The 22707-nt window shown below is 33.0% G+C and overlaps 2 protein-coding genes across 2 annotated transcripts; both read left to right on the top strand.

The window, feature by feature from the left end:
- The first annotated feature begins 6953 nt into the window (after positions 1 to 6953).
- Positions 6954 to 9514, top strand: LOC134723326 (Iroquois homeobox protein 6a-like). Its single transcript, XM_063586946.1, has 5 exons — positions 6954 to 7117; positions 7508 to 7789; positions 8184 to 8290; positions 8569 to 8891; positions 9156 to 9514. The coding sequence occupies exons 1-5, from the start codon at positions 7085 to 7087 to the stop codon at positions 9380 to 9382; spliced, it is 972 nt and encodes a 323-aa protein (XP_063443016.1). The 5' UTR covers positions 6954 to 7084; the 3' UTR covers positions 9383 to 9514.
- Positions 9515 to 19199: 9685 nt separating this feature from the next.
- Positions 19200 to 19973, top strand: LOC134722495 (uncharacterized). Its single transcript, XM_063586116.1, has one exon. It carries the CDS (start codon positions 19200 to 19202, stop codon positions 19971 to 19973), a length of 774 nt encoding a protein of 257 aa, XP_063442186.1.
- Positions 19974 to 22707: the final 2734 nt, after the last annotated feature.

Below are 22707 nucleotides of genomic sequence, written 5' to 3'. Positions count from 1 at the left end.
AACTATTAAATGAATATCAGAACGATTATGCATGCATGGAGATTTTCGGGTGTTAACGATTCCATGACAACAATAACATGCATATCAGGACAAATATAAATAAATTGAGATAGACTTGTGTTAACGGTTCAGTGACAACTATTACATACATATCAGGACGATTATATATGGATTGAGATTAACTGGCGTTAACGGTTCAGTGACAAATAATACACAAAAATGTATGGATTGGGATGGATTGGTGAAAATGGTTTAGTGACAACATCACATGCATACAAGGACGAATATAAATGAATGAAGATTGATTCGTATTTACGGTCCAGTGACAAATATTACAAACATGTGAGGAGAAATATCTATAGATGGAGATGGACTGGAATTAAAGGTTCAGTAACAACAATATTATTGATATCAAAAAGAACATGTGTAAATTCAGATCAACTGGTGTAAACGGTTTAGTGACAACTATTGCATACACACAATGCCAAATATGAAAAGATTGAGACGGGCTGGTATTAACGGTTCAGTGACGGTCTAGTAAGAGCTATTACATGCCTGTTGAATATTCATTTTACATGAAATATAGTATTTTGCGAAACATAAATTACCTTTTTAGCAATTATTGCGTGGTTGGTCTTCTTAATTTAGAAACCATCACTTAAGCCTAACGGTAAAGTACAAAGCCTATCACATATGTTATAACATACAAAAAGACTAAAGTGCGATGGTCTAAGATTCTGCAAAAAGACTAGTTGTTTTAAACCTCGATGTTTTAATTCACCGAATCTTACCAGTTTGGTCCATTGCACTCTAGCGTGATATACCATCGTACTTTAGTGAATGCTAAAGTGCGATGGTCTAAGCTAAAGTACGATGGTGTCTCACGCTAAAGTACAATAGTGTCTCACGCTAAAGTATGATGGTTTCTCAGACTAAAGTATGATGGCGTCTCACGCTAAAGTATGATGGTGTATCACGCTAAAGTACGATGGTGTCTCACGCTAAAGTATGATGGTGTATCACGCTAAAGTACGATGGTGTCTCACGCTAAAGTACGATGGTGTCTCACGCTAAAGGACGATGGTGTCTCACGCTAAAGTACGATGGTGTCTCACGCTAAAGTATGATGGTGTCTCACGCTAAAGTATGATGGTGTCTCACGCTAAAGTACGACGGTTGTTTGTTTTATAAAGTGCGATAGGACAAAAGAAAAAGATTCAAGGGCACTTATGTTGAAAACATGTCTTTTTGCAAAAGTTTGCTATGATACAACATATAATGCGATATGCTATTACTTTACCGGTAGTCTTATGTGACTGTTTCTAAATTTAGAAGACTGACCTAGTTATAATTGACTAAAAGATTATTTAGGTGTCACAAATTACTAAATTTCCTTTATATGATTTTTTAACAATTCGGGCGTCCAGTGAAAATGACTGGTTTCAACGGTTCAGTGACAACTGTTACATTCATATCAGGACAAATATGGATGGATGGAGACGGACTTGTGTTAACGGTTAAGTGACAACTATTACATGCATATCAGGACGAATATGGACCGATGGAGACGGACTTGTGTTAACGGTTCGGTGACAACTATTACATGCATATCAAGACGAATATGGATGGATGGAGACGGACTTGTTTTAAAGGTTCGGTGATTACTATTACATACATATCAGGACAAATATGGATGGATGGAATCGGACTTGTGTTAACGGTTTAGTGACAACTATTTCATGCATATCAGGACGAATATGGATGGATGGAGACGGACTTGTGTTCACGGTTCAGTGACGACTTTTCGAATACATATCAGGACGAACATAAGTATAAGGAGAAGGACTTGTGAAAACGGTTCAGCGACAACTTTTACATGTATATTAAAGACGAATATGACTAGATCGAGATGGAATTGTTTAAACGGTTCAGTGACAACTATTACATGCATATAAGGACAAAAATGGATTGATGGAGGTGGATTTGTGTTTATTGTTCAGTGACAAAAATTTCCTGTTTTAGAATTTCTTCTCGTCTTTCAGCACGAAGACGAGAAGTTCCGGCATTCAGCAACGATTACATACAATCCAGGAAAAAAATATGAACTACTGGAGTTTTATCGGTGTTAATAGTTCAGTGACTAATATTACATTCATATCAAGACGAATATAAATGAAAAGAAACGGACTGTTGAAAATAATCAGTTACAATTATTACATGCATATTAGAACGAATTTGGATGGTTGGAGATTGACTGGTGTTAACGGTTCAGTGACAAATATTACATATATATATCAGGACAAATATGAATGGATTGCGATTGATCAGGTGTTCACAGTTCAGTGACAACTATTACATACATATCAGGACAACTATGAATGGATTGGGATGGACTTGTGTCAACAGTTTAGTGACACATATAACATACAAATCAGGACAAATATGGATGGATGCAGATGGACTTGTGTTAACGGTTAGATACCTCAAATGATCTATTACACACATATCAGGGCGGGAACATGTAGATGTGATATGAATATGAATCATAAATTTTAACTAGACCGACATGCTATGGTTAAAACTGTGTTAGCTTACAAGGTCACGGTCAATAGGAAGACATGCCACTCTACCCGAAAACAATGATAATAATATTGCAAACACTAGGAGAGTCATTCCATAACGTTTGTTAATGATTGAAAGTATGCATGGTTCGCCAAGCTTATCTTTAAACCTTATCAACAATGCAACGACTGGTTCAATGTCTTCCCTGTTAACAGTATACGGTGAAGATGGGGAAATATCTCGCAAGCATAACAGCAGACACTACTTCACTAGACAGTTTACCAGTCAGACTGGTAATCTATGTGCAGATGTTCTGGAAAAGATGATGCGCTGAAGTAAAATCTCGTTTAAATCTCTTGATTATATTTGATTAAATTATTTGTTTGTATTTAGGTCTATTTCTTTAATTCCATATTAATTATTTCAAAAACTTTACAATTTCGTAATGAATTTTACCACACATTGAGTTTCATGTAACCTCAAAGTGATAAATACTTGTATGGTTTCTTTAATAACCATGCGATATATATTTCTGCATGTTCTATTTACCCATGTTTTGATTTAAAAGTAATAAAGATGTCGTACTGGGAAATTGTAGTTAATCCTGTATTCAAAATTCATCCATCATTTCAACTCAATAACACAAATGTAAAATAAATTCGATGTACCGCTGTTTTTAATTTGATCAACTTGCCATTTACTGCAATACTTAACAGCATGACTTTTCTATATTTGGTATTAACCACGTTTTTCTGCGTTTTAGTTGATGTAACAAACAGAACAATGATTTGAGGTAAAGTAACGATATGACATGTTGAGGTTAGAGGTGTGCTCCTTTGGGTAGCGCAATCATCCTGTACAATTACAATTCGCGCCATTATGGTAATGGATCCGTGTTAGGAAAGGACTCGTGAGTGTTCTGCGTTTCCTCAATACAATGTAAAACGAGACATAGAAATCTCAGAGCTCTAATTAACATCAGTAACGACATGACTTAAGTCTAATAATCTATCAAGTTATATCCGCCAAAATTGATTGAAAAAAGACACCAGTAATATAATTAATGGTAGTTTATGAATATCTCCAATTCTCTGATTTAGCAAACATTTCAATTAATTTCTTTTTTTAAGGAAATAGGTCAATTAAGATTACGTAATATCCGACTATCCCATCATCCACTAGTAATCGTTGTGTCTGTCCATGTATCCATTTGTGTGTTCCTCCATGCGCACTTTGTTTCCGTTTAACTTTTGAACTACTGAATGAATTTTCTTAAAACCTAAAGAAAATATCCACTACCATACGGCAATGTTTGCGATGATTTAGTTTTGTTAATATTATTTGTATTTATTTGTATTTTTGTTAGAGGTGGTGCCCAAGGGGTGGGGGTTTGATTATTTTTTAAAGTTTATGAAAGCAAGACCGAAACATAACCATTTCTGCATAGAAGAAACTATGTTGTTTGACTGTGCGCATTTTATATGCTTAAAACGAAGTTTTGAGATTTTTAATGTCAAAGGAGTAGGTTCAGTAACCCCTTTTTGGCCCTAAAATATAGCAGTTCCACAAAATTGTGAAAATGTAATCTGTTAGCTATTTATTGGAAAGAAGAATGCTTCTACTACATAAATATAGGCTGTTTGTGACAATACAATGCACATATATCGGGTACTAGCATCATTAAGGCAGTACATATGATTTTTTGCATCTTTGCTCTCTTGTATCTGAATGATAGTTGTCCCATATGCAATCATGCTACATATCCTTGTTTATAAGAAGCAACGTATGTAGGGAAATCTTCAATACGGAATAGTAAATAAATGTGAAAAAAATCTAAATAGACCACCAAAGACAAAAAATACCATAGAAGTATCCAGTATATGTGCTAAAGCTGAAGTAAATGATGCTAACTAATTTATACTTGATACTGCAGTATGCTTTATGCTTGTAACTGCAGTATGCTTTATGCTTAATATTGCGGTATGCTTTATGCTTGATACTGCGGTATGCTTTATGTATGTTACTGCAGTATGCTGTATTCTTGATACTGCGGTATGCTTTATGGATATTACTGCAGTATGCTTTATGCTTGATACTGCGTTATGCTTTATATATGGATGTTACTACAGTATGCTTTATGCTTGATACTGCAGTATGCTTTATGGATGTTACTGCAGTATGCTTTATGCTTGATACTGCGGTATGCTTTATGAATTTTACTGCAGTATGCTTTATGCTTGATACTGCGGTATGCTTAATGGATGTTACTGCAGTATGCTTTATGCTTGATACTGCAGTATGCTTTATGCTTGATACTGCGGTATGCTTTATGCTTGATACTGCATGCATTAAGTTAGCAACAAATCAGTGATGGAAGCTGTATACCTTTTTTGATTTCAGATGACAGAAGACAAACTTAAAATAAATGAAACGGATAAAAACAAAGTATCTGCTGAACAGGTCAATGATTACAAGGTTGGGATCAAAGAACTCTTCAAAGCAGCAAAGAAAACAGAAAAAATGGAAGCACTGGAATCTGAGAAGAAAAGAAAACTGAAAGAAAAAGAATCAAAAAGGAAAGAAAAAAATGGAGGCCAGGGAGATTGAAAGGAAAGGAGGCTCAGGAATCTAAGGAGAAAAAAGCACGAGAAGAAAAAAAAAATAAGAAGAAAAGAAAGATTGATAAAAAGAAAGCTAAGAACCAGAAGAAATATGAAAAAATGTGCATTTTTTTTATTATCTGAAGTACATATTCGCCATCCAAATGTTAATACACGTCAAAGTAAGAAGTGACACCAGTATCGTGCGTAACGTCTTAGTGCTCTTGGCACTTAGTGTCTTTTAGTTTAAAAACTGTGTTATTTGATTTTTAAAACTTGCGCAAATTACAGAAATACGATTGAAATACAGGGACTCCGTCTCAGAAACAAGGAGATCTTGTTTAAATCTGTCTCAAAATGACAACATCAGGAACATTATGTTTTTTGTCTTTGTTACTTATGTTGGTTTTTTTTAACTTCGTGCGAATCTGATTGATAAAACCATTTCCAACTGATTTTTATTTGTTTTTTGTCGTTTCAATGATTGGTTCGTCATACACGTTGATTTTCTTTGTTGGGAGGTTCTCATTTTGGATCATTTTGTCATTTAGGAACCTTTTATAATTAACCCTGCGGTCACATGATGGTCAAATTTTGCTCATTCTTGAAGGTACAAAAACTGATATACGATGATAAAATGTCACATATCGAAACCTGTATGTTTAGTGAGTATTGACCATGCACCAGAAGCAGTATGACATCCATTATATATAGAAAAAAAACAAAAAAAACTTTGAGTTAAGTCCTTCCTCGTGGCTGATGCATATGAGCAAATAGGTTTGTTGATCATATGCAGGAGTCACCAAGGGCAGGTGCTTAAGTCAAGTCTCTTCACAGAAATCTGAAAAATTTAAACATTTTACAACACAAGCTTAATCTAATACTTAAAAAAGAATAACTATATTATAGTCCTCCTTGTGGCTGAAGCACATAAATAAGATTAGTATGTAGTTATCCAAATACAGGAGCTACCAAGGGCAGGTGCTTAAAAGACATACATGTAGTAATCTATATGAACATGTACTATTTCATTTCAATTTTTGTTTGTTACAAAATCGGCGTGTATTGATTTGTGTGTATAAATGCCATGATGCCCATCAAGACCACTGAAACAATGAATATTCTTTTTGCTGTTATTTTCGTGTTCAATTTTGATAACACATTCTTTAAGCAAAATATTCGTTTTTAAATTATTTTTTTTATTCCATGTGAACCAATTAATTTAAATTTGTAATTTAACTAAGCATTTACCATATTATTTGTTTGTGGTACATGATGTAAACACAAATAAATAATACAATTAAATGTTTTACATGATATCATTTTTATTTTGAAAAAGAAAATATTTTAAATTTCTGTTAAATATTTTTAATTTTTTAGATGTTATCTTCATTATTTTATATTTTTCTTGACACGCAATTAAATTGAAATAGATTAATGCTGACATGTATATGAAAAACTATGTGACAAAATTTGAATAAAAATTAAATCGCACAAGATTTTAATCTAGTTTTATCAAATTTTAAGTGAGATTTAAACCATAAATTTTTTGACATTTACAAGGGTCTCACTTCCCTTAATTCCTAAGGGTGTAACATGATATTGTTTTTAAAAAATATCATTGTTTAAATTTTTGAAAATTATAAATCGAACATGGTTGTTTTTCATGCCTCAAGCTTAAATTTAGTTCCTACATATCGAAATGCAGTTGCGAGATGATGATTGCAATTAACGCCATGTAAATAATAAGTGATTTATGTCCTTTTCTGATTTTATCAGTTTTACATAATTGTTGCCATTTTCCGTTTATTGCAATTGCAACTTGAGTATTAGGTATAAATAATTTTCAGTTTTGATTTCAAGCATCATTCCAACTTGTCGTTCAAACAGCAAACATCTAGTACTTACATTAATATATAAATATGTCATACCAAGAAAGTTTTGAATCTCCTATGGTAAGTTTAATTCATATATTTTGTTTATGATTTATTTATATTAAAAGTGAACTAAATGATTTTTTTAACAAAATATGTTTTTTACCAATTTAATATAATATTGAACTTTTTCATCTTTTTATATCATTTAAACTTTAAAATAATTTAAAAAAAACCGGTACATACATTTGAGATTTCTATTAAAAATAATTGATTAACAGTCATCTAAAAGAGGTTCTAAATATTGAAATATTTAAAAGATGATGCGCACATTTTCCAAGATATTTTCAAATTGTTTTGTTGAAATCATAACTTTCTATGAATTTGTATTGAGTATTGATTGATATTTTCCCCCCATTTGAAATGGTTTGAAATGAAGCAATTCTATAAGTAAATATTTCATCATTGTAGGTTTGCCTGGACAGATATTGTGCCAAAGTATTTGATCCTCATAGGAATGCCGTCATGTGCAGGTGTTACCAAGCACAAACAACAAGTCCTATTTCAAGGATGACTTCATCTTTGCCAGGCGTCTCACCACAGGGATCGCCACCTTCATACCTTGGTTCCATGCCGTACGGAGAAAACCAGACAGTACCTCAATCCTCGCTACATTACCCATCATACCAAGGGTACGCACCAAGTTATGACGCATATGGAATGATGCAGAGTATTTACCCACAAATGTCACCGGTATGTGTTTATATTGTTTATAGAAAAAAAGTCTATTTTTGATTGATTTATTTTTTTAGGAAGCTATGCTTTTGACAATTACCCAACATATCGGGTTATTTTTTATACGCTTTATATTTGCTTTATTGGTTACCAAATTTTCATATTCTATATTTATAATAAGCAACATTATGCTAGCTGCGGAACCGTAGCTCTTAGGTCCGCAAATAGTCAAAAAATAACATAAGGACATAAGAGCTACGGTTCTGCAGCTAACATTATGCATGAAGATGAAGTACTTTTTAAATAACAAAAGATAAAGCTGGACATCAATTCATCTTCTTTGACTAAACTCATGCATATACTAAAGTATACCATTGGCTATATTTCATTGAGTTGTTTTTTATAATTTCAGAGTATTTCAAGTGCAGATTTGTCCATGTACAGTGGCCACCAAGGAATTCCATATGCCCAAACGGCTCAGATGGACCAGTTATTGAGAAGCCAAGTCAACGATTTCTGGTAATTACTATTTATCATTCATTAGGCAACTACTATGCGTTTATTTTTGGTGTGAGCATAATAATCATTGTTTTCAATTCTGATTTAAAAAAAAGACTGGTGTTAAAGATACCATAAAAGAACAAGATTTTTTTTTTTTAATTTAGAATCAAATAATTAAACAAAATAACAATTTAAAAATGTCGAACTAGAATTTTATCAATTATTATAAGCAATAACAATATCAAAGGAAAGATCTTAAAAATTAATAACTCAAACAAATCTAATTTACATTTTAGGAACTTTCAACAATTGAGTAATCAAGTTAACGGAAACGATATACCGGCAACAAAACAGAGTAGCAGAGTTTTAAAAACGTGGTTGAGAGAACACCGGAAGAACCCATACCCAACCAAAACAGAAAAGGTCATGTTAGCCTTCTCAACGCGCATGACTATGACGCAGATTTCTAATTGGTTCGCAAATGCAAGGCGTCGTATGAAACAACAAAAAGATAAAGGAGACACATCAGATGGAGCCATAAGCGATATATCCGATGATGACGACAAAAGCAGCTGCAGTAAATCTCCGACTTCAATCGATAGCCTACAATCGAGGACAGGTTAGTAATAAATCTTCGATATACCCTGATAAGCATGCAGTTGTGAATTCTTCAATATCTTTTTATGTTGACATGTTTAGAATACTAAACAATTTGTTTTTAAAAGAAAAAAATTGGGAATTAATTTGTATAGGGATGTAAGTCCTAAATAATGAAAAATACTCAAAATACAATGTGTGAAAATGTTGTTTAATGAGCGGCGTTAAATTAGTTGTTTGGTTTTTGTTTTCGTTGTATGATTACATCATTGTATTTTATTTTTAGGTACAACATGTCTACCACCACCACCACAGCTTAATTTCCCAAGCTACCTCCAAGAAAGAGACGAGTTAATGAAAATTCATCAACCATTGATGAAAAGCGAATCGGTCATAGCATCAGAATCAAAGGAGGATAATTCAATAACAAAACCTGGTACTGTAACACAAGATAAATGTGTGGAGCAGCCGAAAAAGACAAAGATATGGTCAATGTCCAGTATTTTGAGCTAGATTGTTAAAGACTTTTGGGTTATTCAATTACAGTGCAATAAGACTATATGAGTGTTCATAATTTTGAAACGTGATATGTGATTTGTCTTTCAGGATATTTTATAGTGCTATATAAATAAAAGTATAACTGAATGTGTTTGTATTTAATTAATATATGTTCAAAGACACACAATTTGCGCTTTATCACAGCAACAATTTTGTATTTCAAACTTTTCCCCTGTGTTTTCAAGAAAAGGATTTATTTAATTTAACATTGAACAGCAACTTCGTACTATAGAGTATCCATCTGTCAGTTTTGTACACAACATGGTCAAAGAATACAAACGTACAGACAAACAAAATGTTGATATAATTATGTGCCAATTATGCAAGGCCAAACTACTCGATAAAATTAGGAGATGCAAATATGATTTCAAATGAAACTACTATCCACCAAAGTTGAAGTGGATTGAGGCAATTATTGGCCTTCCAACAATATGAGAAACCCCATACCGTATATATAGTCGATTATAAAGGCCCTAACATAAAACAATTCAAATGAGTAAACTTACAGCTCGATTTGTAATTAAACAGTTTACTGAAAAAAAAGAGACTGGCGAATCAAGACATTTTAATAATAGGGGGCCCACTGACTGCCTAGGAGGGACCGCTCCAGTCATACTTCAGTGATCCTATATACAATTAACCAAATTTTTCTCACATAAAGGAGGGCTGGCCCTCTGTTCCCCTATAAATTTGCCGTAGAAATAAACCAACAACAACCACTGCCATACAGGCTTCTAACTTTGGACAGGCACTTATATAATGTAGCGGGGTTAAACGTGTTTGTAAGTTTTTAACTCCCTTTGATTTGGGGAAATAAGTGTAGCAGCACAACAAAACGAACTGTAAAATCCGCTGCAACCGGTCTTCCAATGAATAACTTTGTACTTAAAAAACATCAAAATATTAGGTAAAAGGAATTTTAGACCAAGAACAAATATTCCGGAGGAAAAGAAAACAATATGGTTATCGATATTTTGTCATGAGATATTTATCTCGCCTTATCGTCCCCTCCCCCACCCCAAAAAAAAAGCACAAAAAACAAAGTTAATGAAGGAAAAGTCAGTGTTATTTGATTTCTATTATGCTTGAGTGTACGCAATTTAGTGTTTCTATTTTTTGCTTATTTTGTATTGAGACATACGACAAATTTAAGAAAAAACTAATACTACTTAAAACGTGGTGCATACTGATTAAATGCACATGTACAACAATGAAATTAAATTTAAAAAAAACAACACTTCTAATGAAGTTTCTATCACGTCCCCTCCTTCACCCGAAAACGCTCCTCGGTACAGTCTAATTTAGTCTTTCAAGTAGATGCATGATTTTTTTATTAGTTGTTATTGGCTTTGAACTAGCTATCAGTAACTGTGAGTGCTAAATAGACCTGTATTAAGTGACTTTTTGTTTTTGGAATGTACAACAAAGCCTTTTAAAGCTGATTGTTCAATACTGGCTTTGCTCATTGTTAAAGGCCGTACGGTGATTTATAGTTGTTAATTTCTGTGTCATCTGGTCTCTTGTTAGTAGTGGTCTCATTGACAATCACATCACATCTTTTTTTTTTTATTTACAACAGAAACTGAGTTAGTCCCTCAGCTACTAGTGTCAATACAATAAAGACATCTCCCTTTTGTAAGATATAACTCATTGATAGTTGTTTACCCCATTGAACGCTTACGCAAACACCAATGTATCAATCAAAACTAGAAAAATAAGGAGATGTGATATATTGGCACATGAGCCATCAATCAGAGACCAAGTGGCGAGGGCACTATAAACATAAACATTTTAATAGATACTGATAAAATAAATTCTATCAAGATGGAAGGGAGACAATCGGTATTCATCATACTCTTTTTATAATAATAATTCATTGGATATATCATTTTGCTTTTCACTGTAAACTGTCGATGTTTTGGGTGGTGTTTTTTTTATTGGAATGGGGCCTGGTGACGGGGTTTAGTCTTTAAATTGACAAAGCATATGATGTGATTACGAAGAGAAAGCCCATGTTAATTTCATCAACAAATATTGTAGAAAAAATCTATAAAATATCATAGTTCAAAAGTTCTATTTAATTGAAGACGCAGAGAATCAGTAATAGAAGCATGATTCTTTTATCAGCTAGAGGTTTAAAGTGAGAGATTTGTTTGGCTGTTTGGCTGTAAATCTCCAGTCAAATGGAAGTATCACCACTTTTTTCTTCTTTCTTCTCGGTACTTCAAGATATGCGGATGGTAAATTAACCTAAGCGCTTGACACTGGTTTTAATCTTTTACTATTGGTAGTATATCAAGAAAAAACAACTAAAAATGAACTATATAAAACAATTGATTGTCGTTGCAAAATCTAGAAATACTACAGGATTAGAATATTAACACGCGCACAGTATTAACACTTGAAATGATCACTCTGTTAATATCAAATTGAGTTATCCCTCTTACTACAAACATTTCTTTAAATTTTTATGACTTTTTTAATTCATGGAATTAATTTTATTTATGTTGCTTTCATGTTGAATTTCTTCATTTGGAATTTACGTTCTTAGGAAACTGCGTGGATGGGAAATTGATCCTTGCATTAGCAAGCATCCAACAGCTTTTTATGTTTAAATTTAATGACAATAAGTAAAATTTAACGACAATAAGTAAAATTTGGTCATGTTGTCATTTTTGAAGATCTCGTTATATATAATTATTTTTTGTATTTTTATTTTTTCTTTCTTTTTAATAGTTTAAGAGATAAAAAATAAACGATCCAATGTAAGTAAAACTCGTCTTTTATGAAATATGGACAATTTCTTCTGAAAGGTGTCGGTCAATAGTTTCAATCATATTGACATATTTGCTGATATGTTTTGCTGTTTTCACTTTCTACATTTTTAGATCTTGTATAGCTGGTCATTTCTGCTGCTCACAGTTCTTCCTATCTAATAGTTTTCAAGGTAATAGTAGAAAAGTCTTCAGTGAAGGGCAATAACTTCTACTGTCAGTAAGTAAGTAATTAAAACTTTATTTGGATTCGGCATATTGACAAACAGTACAAACATAAGCTCTAATGAGCTTTTCACCGAATATAGAAAAAACATATGCAATTAAGAATTGAATGCTTCTTTTTGTAAATTTATTGGGGTGTAAAAGCGTTGACCGAAGTACATTTTGTATGAAGCGCGGAAGCGCTTCATTCTAAAAATGTACGCACGGTCAACGCTTTTACAACCCTATAAAGTTACAAAAAGAAGCATTCAATACTTATAATTACATTTTTTAGCTAGGATTATAAAAACACGATTTTAAATTTTTAAATTCACCTGTGCACTTTATTGTCGGACCTCGTGTCATCATGAATGAAATGTTATTGTCTCATGCAACTGCTTACGGAATAACATGTGATGTGCAATTAGCCAATCAGAATAACGTATTATAATGAAACATACATCTAATGTAATTACTAACAAATAAAACAAGGCATGCAGCATGCAATAAATAATTGAAAAACAGCACCAACAATTAACTCTAAGCAATAGCATATACATGTATCTTGCGAAATACCGAAACATATATATGAAGCACTAATTTTTTTTAAATTTGCAGTTTTTTTGTTTTTTTTAATAATTTAAAAATACACATGGTTAATTTTTAAAGACATTTCATTTCTGGACAACACCTATTTAAGAAGTTTCAATGTTAATAAGAGAATACTCCGAGTTAATATTGTTTTCTTGAAAGAAGACTCATATTTTCCTTGATAGTAGTTTACACCGAACTGTATTGCTCTCTAATTGGAATGTCAAAAAAGTTGGAAATAGCTCTCTTTAAAGTAATTTTGTAGTGGCGGTTTTAAAGTTCTGTATATGTCGTGTGTTATGTGGGGTCATAATGAATGGCTAGGTGAGGTTTACAGGATAGAGAATAATAAACAAAAAATGCAGAAAAAAACCCAAACAAAATAAAGATAATTAGGCAAGATAAAAAAAAGAATAGAGGACAATGAATGGCCTACTAAATAAAAAAATAAAAAAACGAAGGACCCCATATAGACCCTCATATGGTAGTCAGACTACTAGTCTGTCTTTTGTATTGACTTCTCCTGTTTTTATGTGATGATATATTTCGCAAAAAAATTATGTCTGACTCGGCTCTTTCTTTTTTATTGAGAAATGTATACTTAGTTAACATAAGTGTCGGATGTATGGTCGATTGAACATGGTTTATCAAATACGATTATCTCCCGTTGATAAGAACTTGTTAACTTTTGTCGATTGTCTAATGCGGGGTTCACACATTGCCGATTATTGCTCCCGTTTGAGATCAGACAACGATACGACGCGAAAAGTGAAAAAGTCGGATTAATATCCTCAATTATCTGGAATGTCCTATCATTGTCTGAACGCAGTCGTTTAAGTTCGTAACAGATTCCTACGGTCGTTGGGAAGGGTCCGAATAGTTCGGCGCAGCACCCCGACAGTTGGGGAAACTCAGTCGATTTAGTCTAATCGGGTTACAATCGTGCCTATGTCGTGACAGATTCTGCTGTATCGGATCAAAATCCTAACAATGTTATGTGTATTCTGGACGGTGTCCAGTGTCCCAGAACGGGAATGATCTGGAGAAATTTTTCATTGCTGTTTTTCTGCCGATTGAGTCCAGATTGCATCCAGATCTTGTCGGTTGCGAACGTTTTTGCCGAAACCGTTCCGGAACAGTCCCGTTATTAATACGAAATTCGTCAATTTTTCCCACGTCAAAGTCCCGACAATTACAGAATACAATACGACTGACACCAGACAAAGCCGTTTGCAATGCGATAGAGCGGGCCGTTTTAGGATAAAGTTCCGATAGTAACTGCTCATACCGATTATCCCGACAGTTTTCGAACGGATAACTTCCACCAGCGTCGGTTCACTGTCTGGCCACTGTCTGATCTCTGTCAGATTACATTCGGTAGAATCGGGACGCAGTCGTAACAGACTCGGTCGAATTTTACCTGGCGAAAGATTCCAATTAGATTTAACCTTAGAAGCGGACTGAGAACGGGATTATCGGGATAAATTCGCTTAGAAACGGTTGAATATCGACGCTTCCTGAACAATATCTGATTGTTGTCGTGATTAGATTATTTGTTTAACAAATTTTGATCAAAGTTTGAATTTCCATCCAAGATTTACATGATCTTGATGAGAATTTTGACAAATTTTAATCGGGAATGGTTCTGTCAAGAACGGTAGTAAAATCATGAATGTGTGACCCCAGCTTAACCGATATAATTCAGTCGTTATATTTTGCTGTCTTACAATTGCTTCCCTAGTATGTGAGATATCGATTATGAAGCCGAATGATTCGTAACGTTCCGTTTCCGCTTACTGATATCTGTCGTAAAAAAAAATCATTGAAAGCAAACGTTCCAATAAAAGGAAATATAGCCTTGCTATTTATAAAAGTACTCATGGTATCGCGTATTCAGGAGGGTTGGAAACCTCACCTTTTTTTTACAATCAATGCTTTTGAAGGGAACATATAATTGAAACCAAGCCCCTTTATCATGGATTTGAACCTCCCTTTTAAAATGACAGGATCCGACCCTGAATCCATCGAATCTGGACTACATTCAGCAAATCCAAACTAACGGCCCTCTAGCTAGTCTGTGTTCACTCAAGAATTTTACAAAAAAAAAGTTGCATGCGTTTAAGTGCTTTTATTTTTTGTCAGTTTTAACTGTAACTTGTTTATCTCACCAGTTTTAAAACGAGTTTACTAATGTATCTGTATGTAAATGTAACAACACAATCTAGTTCTTTTTACAAGTCAAGACATAACTCACTTATAAGGGGAAATGACTATCATATAGATGACTACACAAGACCTAGATCGTAACTTTACCAAGAATATCTTAAATACTGTTGTTATCTGACACTGTGAAGATAAAAAATAAAGTTTAATTTATGATTGATTGTCTGATTGTTAGTGTTTAACGCCACTTTACGCACTATTGGATATATATCGGCGCTGCGACCACTTTATTTTGGTGGCAAAAAACAAGAGAGAAGCACACCAAAACCTTCGTTATAACAACCTCAGCTTTGCTAGGCTAGTGTAACGATCTGTAAATAAAATCAGTCTAGGAAAAGTCCACTATCATTATTCATACAGACCTATATATATCAATGACACCAAAATCTAAAAACATCCATATGCATCATATATTTACATATACCAATTCAGTTATTTAAAAAGGACAAAAGTGATCTTAACCAGGCTGTTATATATAAATTATATATAACAGCCTAATTAATGTAAGACTGGTTGACAGACTGACGGACATCTATATATAACTGGACTGTTTACCGTTCGGTGTGAAATGGACCATACCTACTGAAAGTGGACCATTTCATAACACTATGCAGTATATATATGATCATAATATATAGGGCCAATATCATGAAATCGCCACCAAATCAATACCGTGCTATCATTCGAACTTATTAACAAGACTGATCAAGACATAAACAAAATCGTACTATCAAAGGATCCATGCACTTAAGGTTATTTGAGCATATTTGTTTTATTTATCATCGTAATTTCCGGTAATCAAATATATTATTATTAATAATGAGCTTGAAAATCAATACTCCAAACTCCGAAAAGTGGCGAAATATTGATAAAAAGCAAGGATGGTTAATATTTCAGATTAATCTAAGATCATCTAAGTGCCCCTTTGCACGTTCCGCTTCGTTCCTTTCCGTGCCGTTCGCAAAGTACCAAAATTATAACTTTAGGCGTTTTAAACAAATAAAACTGTTATGGTCTTTTCTGTGTAAATATTGTTCTGTCTAAATTAAATGTATTTGATAGTTGGAGTTTTATGTGTCTATTCAAAACAAGATCACCTTTTGCAATTTTATCAGCAGCTAGTTCTGTAGTATTAAATGATTCAAATGTTGTTGACAGTTTGTCGATCTGTTCATGTATTTCGATTCGATCCGAATTTGCCGTATTTATAAATTTCAAACCTCAGTTAAAAAATGTCGACAGACAACGATCTAGATTTTGACCTATTGTCTGTTAGACCGGTAATATTATCATTATGTTGACATAAATTGAGTGATGCTATGAATATCTAATAGGAAAGTTACCTGATGAAAAAGTAACTGTGTGTGAACTGACTAATTTCAATCACTTTACGTATAAAGTTCAACCAAAGTCACTTGTCTCCTAATTTTTATTTACCTTTATATCCTTATAATAAAGATATTTTTCAGGGCCAACAAAACCCAGAGTAAAAACAAATTTGTAGACCGAATTCTTCTGTCCCTATAAGTTATAAAACCATTAATTCATAGCCCCATTGCTTTATATGTTAAATTCTGCAATTTCAAGCATTAATGGCTACTTTGTCTTAAGATAAATAATTATTTCATGTCAAAACTGTACCTTTTGAAAATTGATGATGAAAAAATCAACATACCTTTAATTGCATATTAGAGTGTTCTGGCTCCCGGAAGTTTGATAATACAAAAACAGGAACTTCTGATCTGAACAACAGGTCAAATGTGCCCTTCTACCAGAATCTCATACACTTCTTTATTTTTCAAAATGAATAAATCTTTCAACAAGGGTTCTACAGTGAGTCTAAGTTCCCAAGCTATCATTTGATACACCAACTAACCAAATATACTCGCTATTAAAGATTAAAGATAAAGATAAAGATAAAGATATTTTATTTCCTAATCATAGGGCTCATAACAAGCTTGTAATCACATAAAGTAAAAATAAAAGACCTTTCTCTCCCACTCGCATACACTCACACATACAACTATCGTTCTGATTAAGGATGATTGATTTAAAATTACAACATGTAAATGAAAAAATACAAATACAAATAAAAGTACAGATACAAATGTAATTTTTTTTTATGAGGAGAGTCAGTTGCCTTCATTGTATATCAAAATCTTTATTTTTAATTACTTTTAGTATAGAATAGAATAGAATAGAATATTTTTATTTCCCAAATTACAGGGCCCATAAAGGGCATAAAATCAGGGGCGATATCTTTTTGCGCCAAAAAGTAACTCATTTGCGCCACAACTTAATAGCGCCAATACTTCTTTTGCGCCACCTAATTTTCAAAACTATAGGTATCATTTGCGCCAATAACGAATAATCCTCTAATTGCGCCAATTTTATTTATTTTTATATAACAACTAAATGCTTGACTAAGAACCATCAGAAAAAAATCCCTCTGACATTGTACAGAAAATAGCCTCGCATCCTAATAAAATTATCCTGCTTTGTGGATCGTTACACAATACAAAGTCATCATCTTTGTTTGTAACAACACCAATATCATCCAATGTTCTGAAATTCTGCTTGTTTTTTTAGGTTAATCATTCTTTTTTTTTTTATTTTCTTGTTCAATTTTGAAGTTCTCTTAATTTATTATTTTAGAAGGTCGCTTTGAAAAGATATTGGGTGCTTTTCTCATGCTCGCAGATCTCAAAATTTGACGTTCTAATTTCTGGAGACTGATAATGAAATAATTATACTTCTTTTTACAAATGAAAATGTGGTATTCTATACTGCCAAAATCTGCAATGAAATTGTCATCAAGCGAAAATGTATTTCATACTCGTGATAGTTGACTTGTACTTGTATTATAATTTTAAGAAAAATTGCTTTATAGTCTCTCAAAACTCTGTATAGAGTGACTCGTGTTGTTATCTTGTGTTTTAAAAAGCTGTATATCTTATATGTAACAAGTGGTAAGACTTTCATAAAGTATTTGTCTTGTTTTGTCTTGTTTTGTCTTGAGTAGTTTTTACAGTAGAGGACGATGATGATGATACATTTATTGAAAATATATCATATGTTGAAGAATCTAGCAATGATAACTTTAATATTAAAGAAATCAACAAACTTCTTAAAAACTTAAATACTTCAAAATCACCAGGACCTGATCAGGTACATCCAAATGTATTATTTGAACTAGCTGATATAATAGACACCCCACTAACCATGATTTTCAATAGCTCATTCAAAACTGGTACGGTACCTAAAGATTGGAAAATTGGCCAAATTACAGCTCTCTTTAAGAAAGGTGACAAGAAACTAGCTTCAAACTACAGACCTGTAAGCCTGACTAGCATTATATGCAAGCTGATGGAGAAACTTATTAGAAAGAAAATCGTAGACCATATGAACCGTTACAATCTTTTCAGCGATAGACAATTTGGTTTTATTGGAGGTAGATCAACCTCATTACAACTATTAAAAGTCCTAGATCACTGGACCAGTATTTTAGATAGTGGTGGGTCAATAGATGCAGTTTACAACGATTTTATGAAGGCGTTTGACAAAGTCCCGCATAGACGACTTATCAACAAACTTAGATCATATGGCATGAGCTTACAAACATGTAATTGGATCAAAAACTTTCTTAGTGACCGCCAACAAAGAGTACAAATTAATGGAAACTTTTCAAAATGGCACGATGTTACTAGTGGTATTCCGCAAGGATCAGTTTTGGGCCCAATTTTGTTTGTTATATTTATCAACGATTTGCCGTCATGTGCAGAGTCTGATGTATACATGTTTGCTGATGACACTAAACTATTTAGAGCTATAAACAACGATAGTGACAACATCATAATGCAAAACGACATAAATAGTATGTTTAAGTGGAGCGAAAAATGGCTTTTACGTTTTCATCCGGACAAATGTAAAGTACTTCAAATTTCTACCAAATCCAATTATGGCAAGATAGCACTTATAAAATGTCGACATACGATGGATCTGAAATCACACTAGAAACAGTTCAATCAGAGAAAGATGTAGGAGTAACTATAGATTCAAAGCTAAAGTTTGATAAACACATACAGACACAAGTCAACAAAGCAAAGCAACTAGTTGGGATTATTAGAAGAACTTTTAAATATTTAGATTATAAAAGCTTCTGCCTACTATTTAAGGCGTTAGCCCGTCCTCATCTTGAATATGCTAGTAGTGTATGGAACCCCCACAAAAAGAAAGATATTGAGATAATTGAAAATGTACAACGTAGAGCTACAAAGATGTTACCCAACCTTAAAGATTTGTCATACGAGGAACGCTTAAAAATTCTGAAAATTCCAACTCTAAAATTTAGAAGGCTAAGAGGCGACATGATAGAAACATACAAGATAACAACAGGTGTATATTACTCAAAAGTGACAGAAGGTCTATTTACTCGTAATACCAGCTCGACAACAAGAGGCAACTCTATGAAATTAGTAAAATATAGAAGCAGACTAGACATAAGAAAATACTACTTTACTAACAGAGTAGTGGAAGTATGGAACAGCCTACCAGACATCGTAGTGACCGCAAAGAATGTAAAGATTTTTGGAAATCGCCTAGACAGGCATTGGAAAGAACACCCAATGATATATAACTTTGACACTGAATACACCTATAACACCGGAAGTAGCACAAGTGTAGTTAGTGACGATGAACCAGAGCCAAATATAGAGGAGCAAACTGATCTCCTGCGTTTGGAAACACTTAGGTAGACTTAGGTAGGTAGATATAGGTAAAACATGCACAGGTATAATATAGGTAAAAAATATTAACAGGTAAATGTGGCGCAATTTCATTTCATTTATTGGCGCAATTAATACCATCAAAATAAAAGAGAGTGGCGCAATTAATACCTTTTCAAAACTGCAATTGGCGCAAATTGATTCTGCCCAAAATCAGATACAATTGATTTACATAATTAGTAACAACAGCAATAATAGAGGCATATACATATATAATTGGAATATATATGGAACGAAGGATAACTCTTACTGCCCAGAAAAGAACAATTCAAGTATAATGTGACAATGATCTGGTGAAGACTATAAATAAGTTTTATAAGTTTCAGTTAAGCCAATATTTAGTTTCTCAATGTGATAAATGAGGATAGCAATTCACATACTTTAGAATTAAAATGAAGGCTATCGTTTGACATAAACCAAATAAGCAGATTACTATCGGATATTTGGGATAAATATGGGTATTTTGTAAAGAGTTCATCCAGAAAGTTTTTTCTTTCCTTATTATAAAGGGTACATTTAAATAAAAAATGTTCTTTGTCTTCAACCGAGTTCATTGAACAAAACTGGCATGTTCTCTCTGATCTTGGCAGTGTAATATTTTTTCCATGTTCATCAATTTTTCGTTCGTAACGGCCTCTCTCTATGCGGAGACAATGATTGCTTATTCTAAATCTAGTTAGTAAAACTCTCTTATCTCTGTTCTTAATATTGAAGTAATCTTCAAAAGTGAAATTATGTTTAAATTTAAAGTAGTTGCTGTGATCATCTTTTTTTATTAATATGTTAAAAAAAATCAGTTTTGATACATTTTCTAAGTAAAAAATTTTAATTTATTTTTACTGAGTTTTTTATAAAGTGCTAAATTTAAACCAAGTTTTTCACTAAAAAACTTTATGTTTGCATACCACGATTGATTAGCCACAGCTTTATCAGAGCAGCTTTCAATATGAGCATCATTTAAGAGATCAGTGGGCGAGTTTTCAAGGCGGTGCCAATACATAAACATTTGAATTACTATGTTAATATATAAAGGAAATCTACCTAGCTCTGATATAAGTCCAATATTTGTGCAATTTTTGAAGACACCAAGTACATACTTGCAAAATTTTAGATTTAATTTAGCAGGTTCCCAATCTTTGAAGATTTCAAAAAGATGCATGGCTCTTCTTTTTGGAGTCAAATCTATCATATTTCACAGCCATATTGACAAAAATACAGCTATGCATAGGAACTATTTTGTTTAACATATGTGCTACTAAAATAAGGAGATGTGGTATAACTGCCAACAAGACAACTCTCCACAAGAGACCAAATGACACAGAATTAAAAAGTATAGATTTTATACATAAAGTTACTCTTGTTCCGAAATCCATCAAAAATTTGGTGATAACCAACTGCTGCTCATGCGCGAAATACTACGGTAAAGTACAAATAAATATTTACAAACAGTGCCAAAAATAAAAATTAAACATTTACATTACTTTTTTTGTGGTTACAACAATTTACATAATTTCTAAAATTTAATGTTCAATTTTGTAGAGAACAGTAATTGTCAATTTTCTGAAACAAACAAAAAAGGAGTCGGAAGGGGAAAGTTCTACATTTTAGGAAGTCGGTCCTATTGTTAGTAAGAAGGAACATTTATTTTAAAGCGAGTAGATGCCTGTGTGTTCTAGTGTCTGTTGGTTCTAGTAATACTGAAAGTAACGCAACAATTTTATGAAACATTGTAACTATAATAAAGAAGATGTGGTATTATTGCCAATGAGACAACTCCCGACAAGAGACCAAAATGACACAGAAATTAACAACTATAGGTCACCGTAGGGCCTTCAACAATGACCAAAGCCCATACCGCATAGTCAGCTATAAAAGGCCCCGAGATGACAATGTAAAACAATTCAATACTAGTGTTATCGAAGATCAGTCAAATGATATCCATGGCCTGCGACTTACTGTTTAAATTCATGATGTTCTTTTAAAGATTTCGATTTTTTAAGAAAACAAGGGCTTACATTTGAACAATGAATATGTTAGTTATTTTTTATTGATAATTTGGTGGTCATAAGTGGTTTTTTTTTCTTTTTTTGACAGAGAGACGTTTTGCGCCACTAACCTTATAATTGTTGCAATACTTATTTATTTATATTGATTAAAAGCTTAAGAACTTTGGTTGTATACTGTTTCAGCTTGAATGATGTTTTTTTTAACTGAAAGCAGGCACGGGCAGATTTCTCTGCATTGGAAGATTCGAAGCCGGTCTTGCACGAGGACCTTGATAGGAGTATTTATTTCTGTATTTTTAAAACTTCAGGCCATCATTGTCTGTTTGGTTGTTTTCGTATATTTTTTTTAGCGTTATTCTACTTTATCACCAACCATCTACACTATAGTCTTTAAACCCCATCCTCTATCATGTGCATGTGTACAGCTTACTATGATATCACATGGGGGACACTGAGTTCAATTACTTTTAATCTTTATTTTTGCATTAGTAAATTTTCATATATAGATATATAAGAAGATATGGTATGAGTGCAAATGAGGCTATAGGTCAAAGTACGGAATTCAACACGGAGCCTTGAGAAATATCTATCTATCAAAATTAGGCAATCAGATCCCTAGCTAAAGCGTAACGTAATGGTTATTTGTTAATAATGAATAATTTCAATAACGAATTCCTCTGGCAGACAATTCATGGCAG

This window comes from Mytilus trossulus, chromosome 6 (assembly GCF_036588685.1).
Source record: "Mytilus trossulus isolate FHL-02 chromosome 6, PNRI_Mtr1.1.1.hap1, whole genome shotgun sequence".
NCBI classification, from domain to species: domain Eukaryota; kingdom Metazoa; phylum Mollusca; class Bivalvia; order Mytilida; family Mytilidae; genus Mytilus; species Mytilus trossulus.
This window is presented reverse-complemented; position numbering and strand designations above follow the sequence as displayed.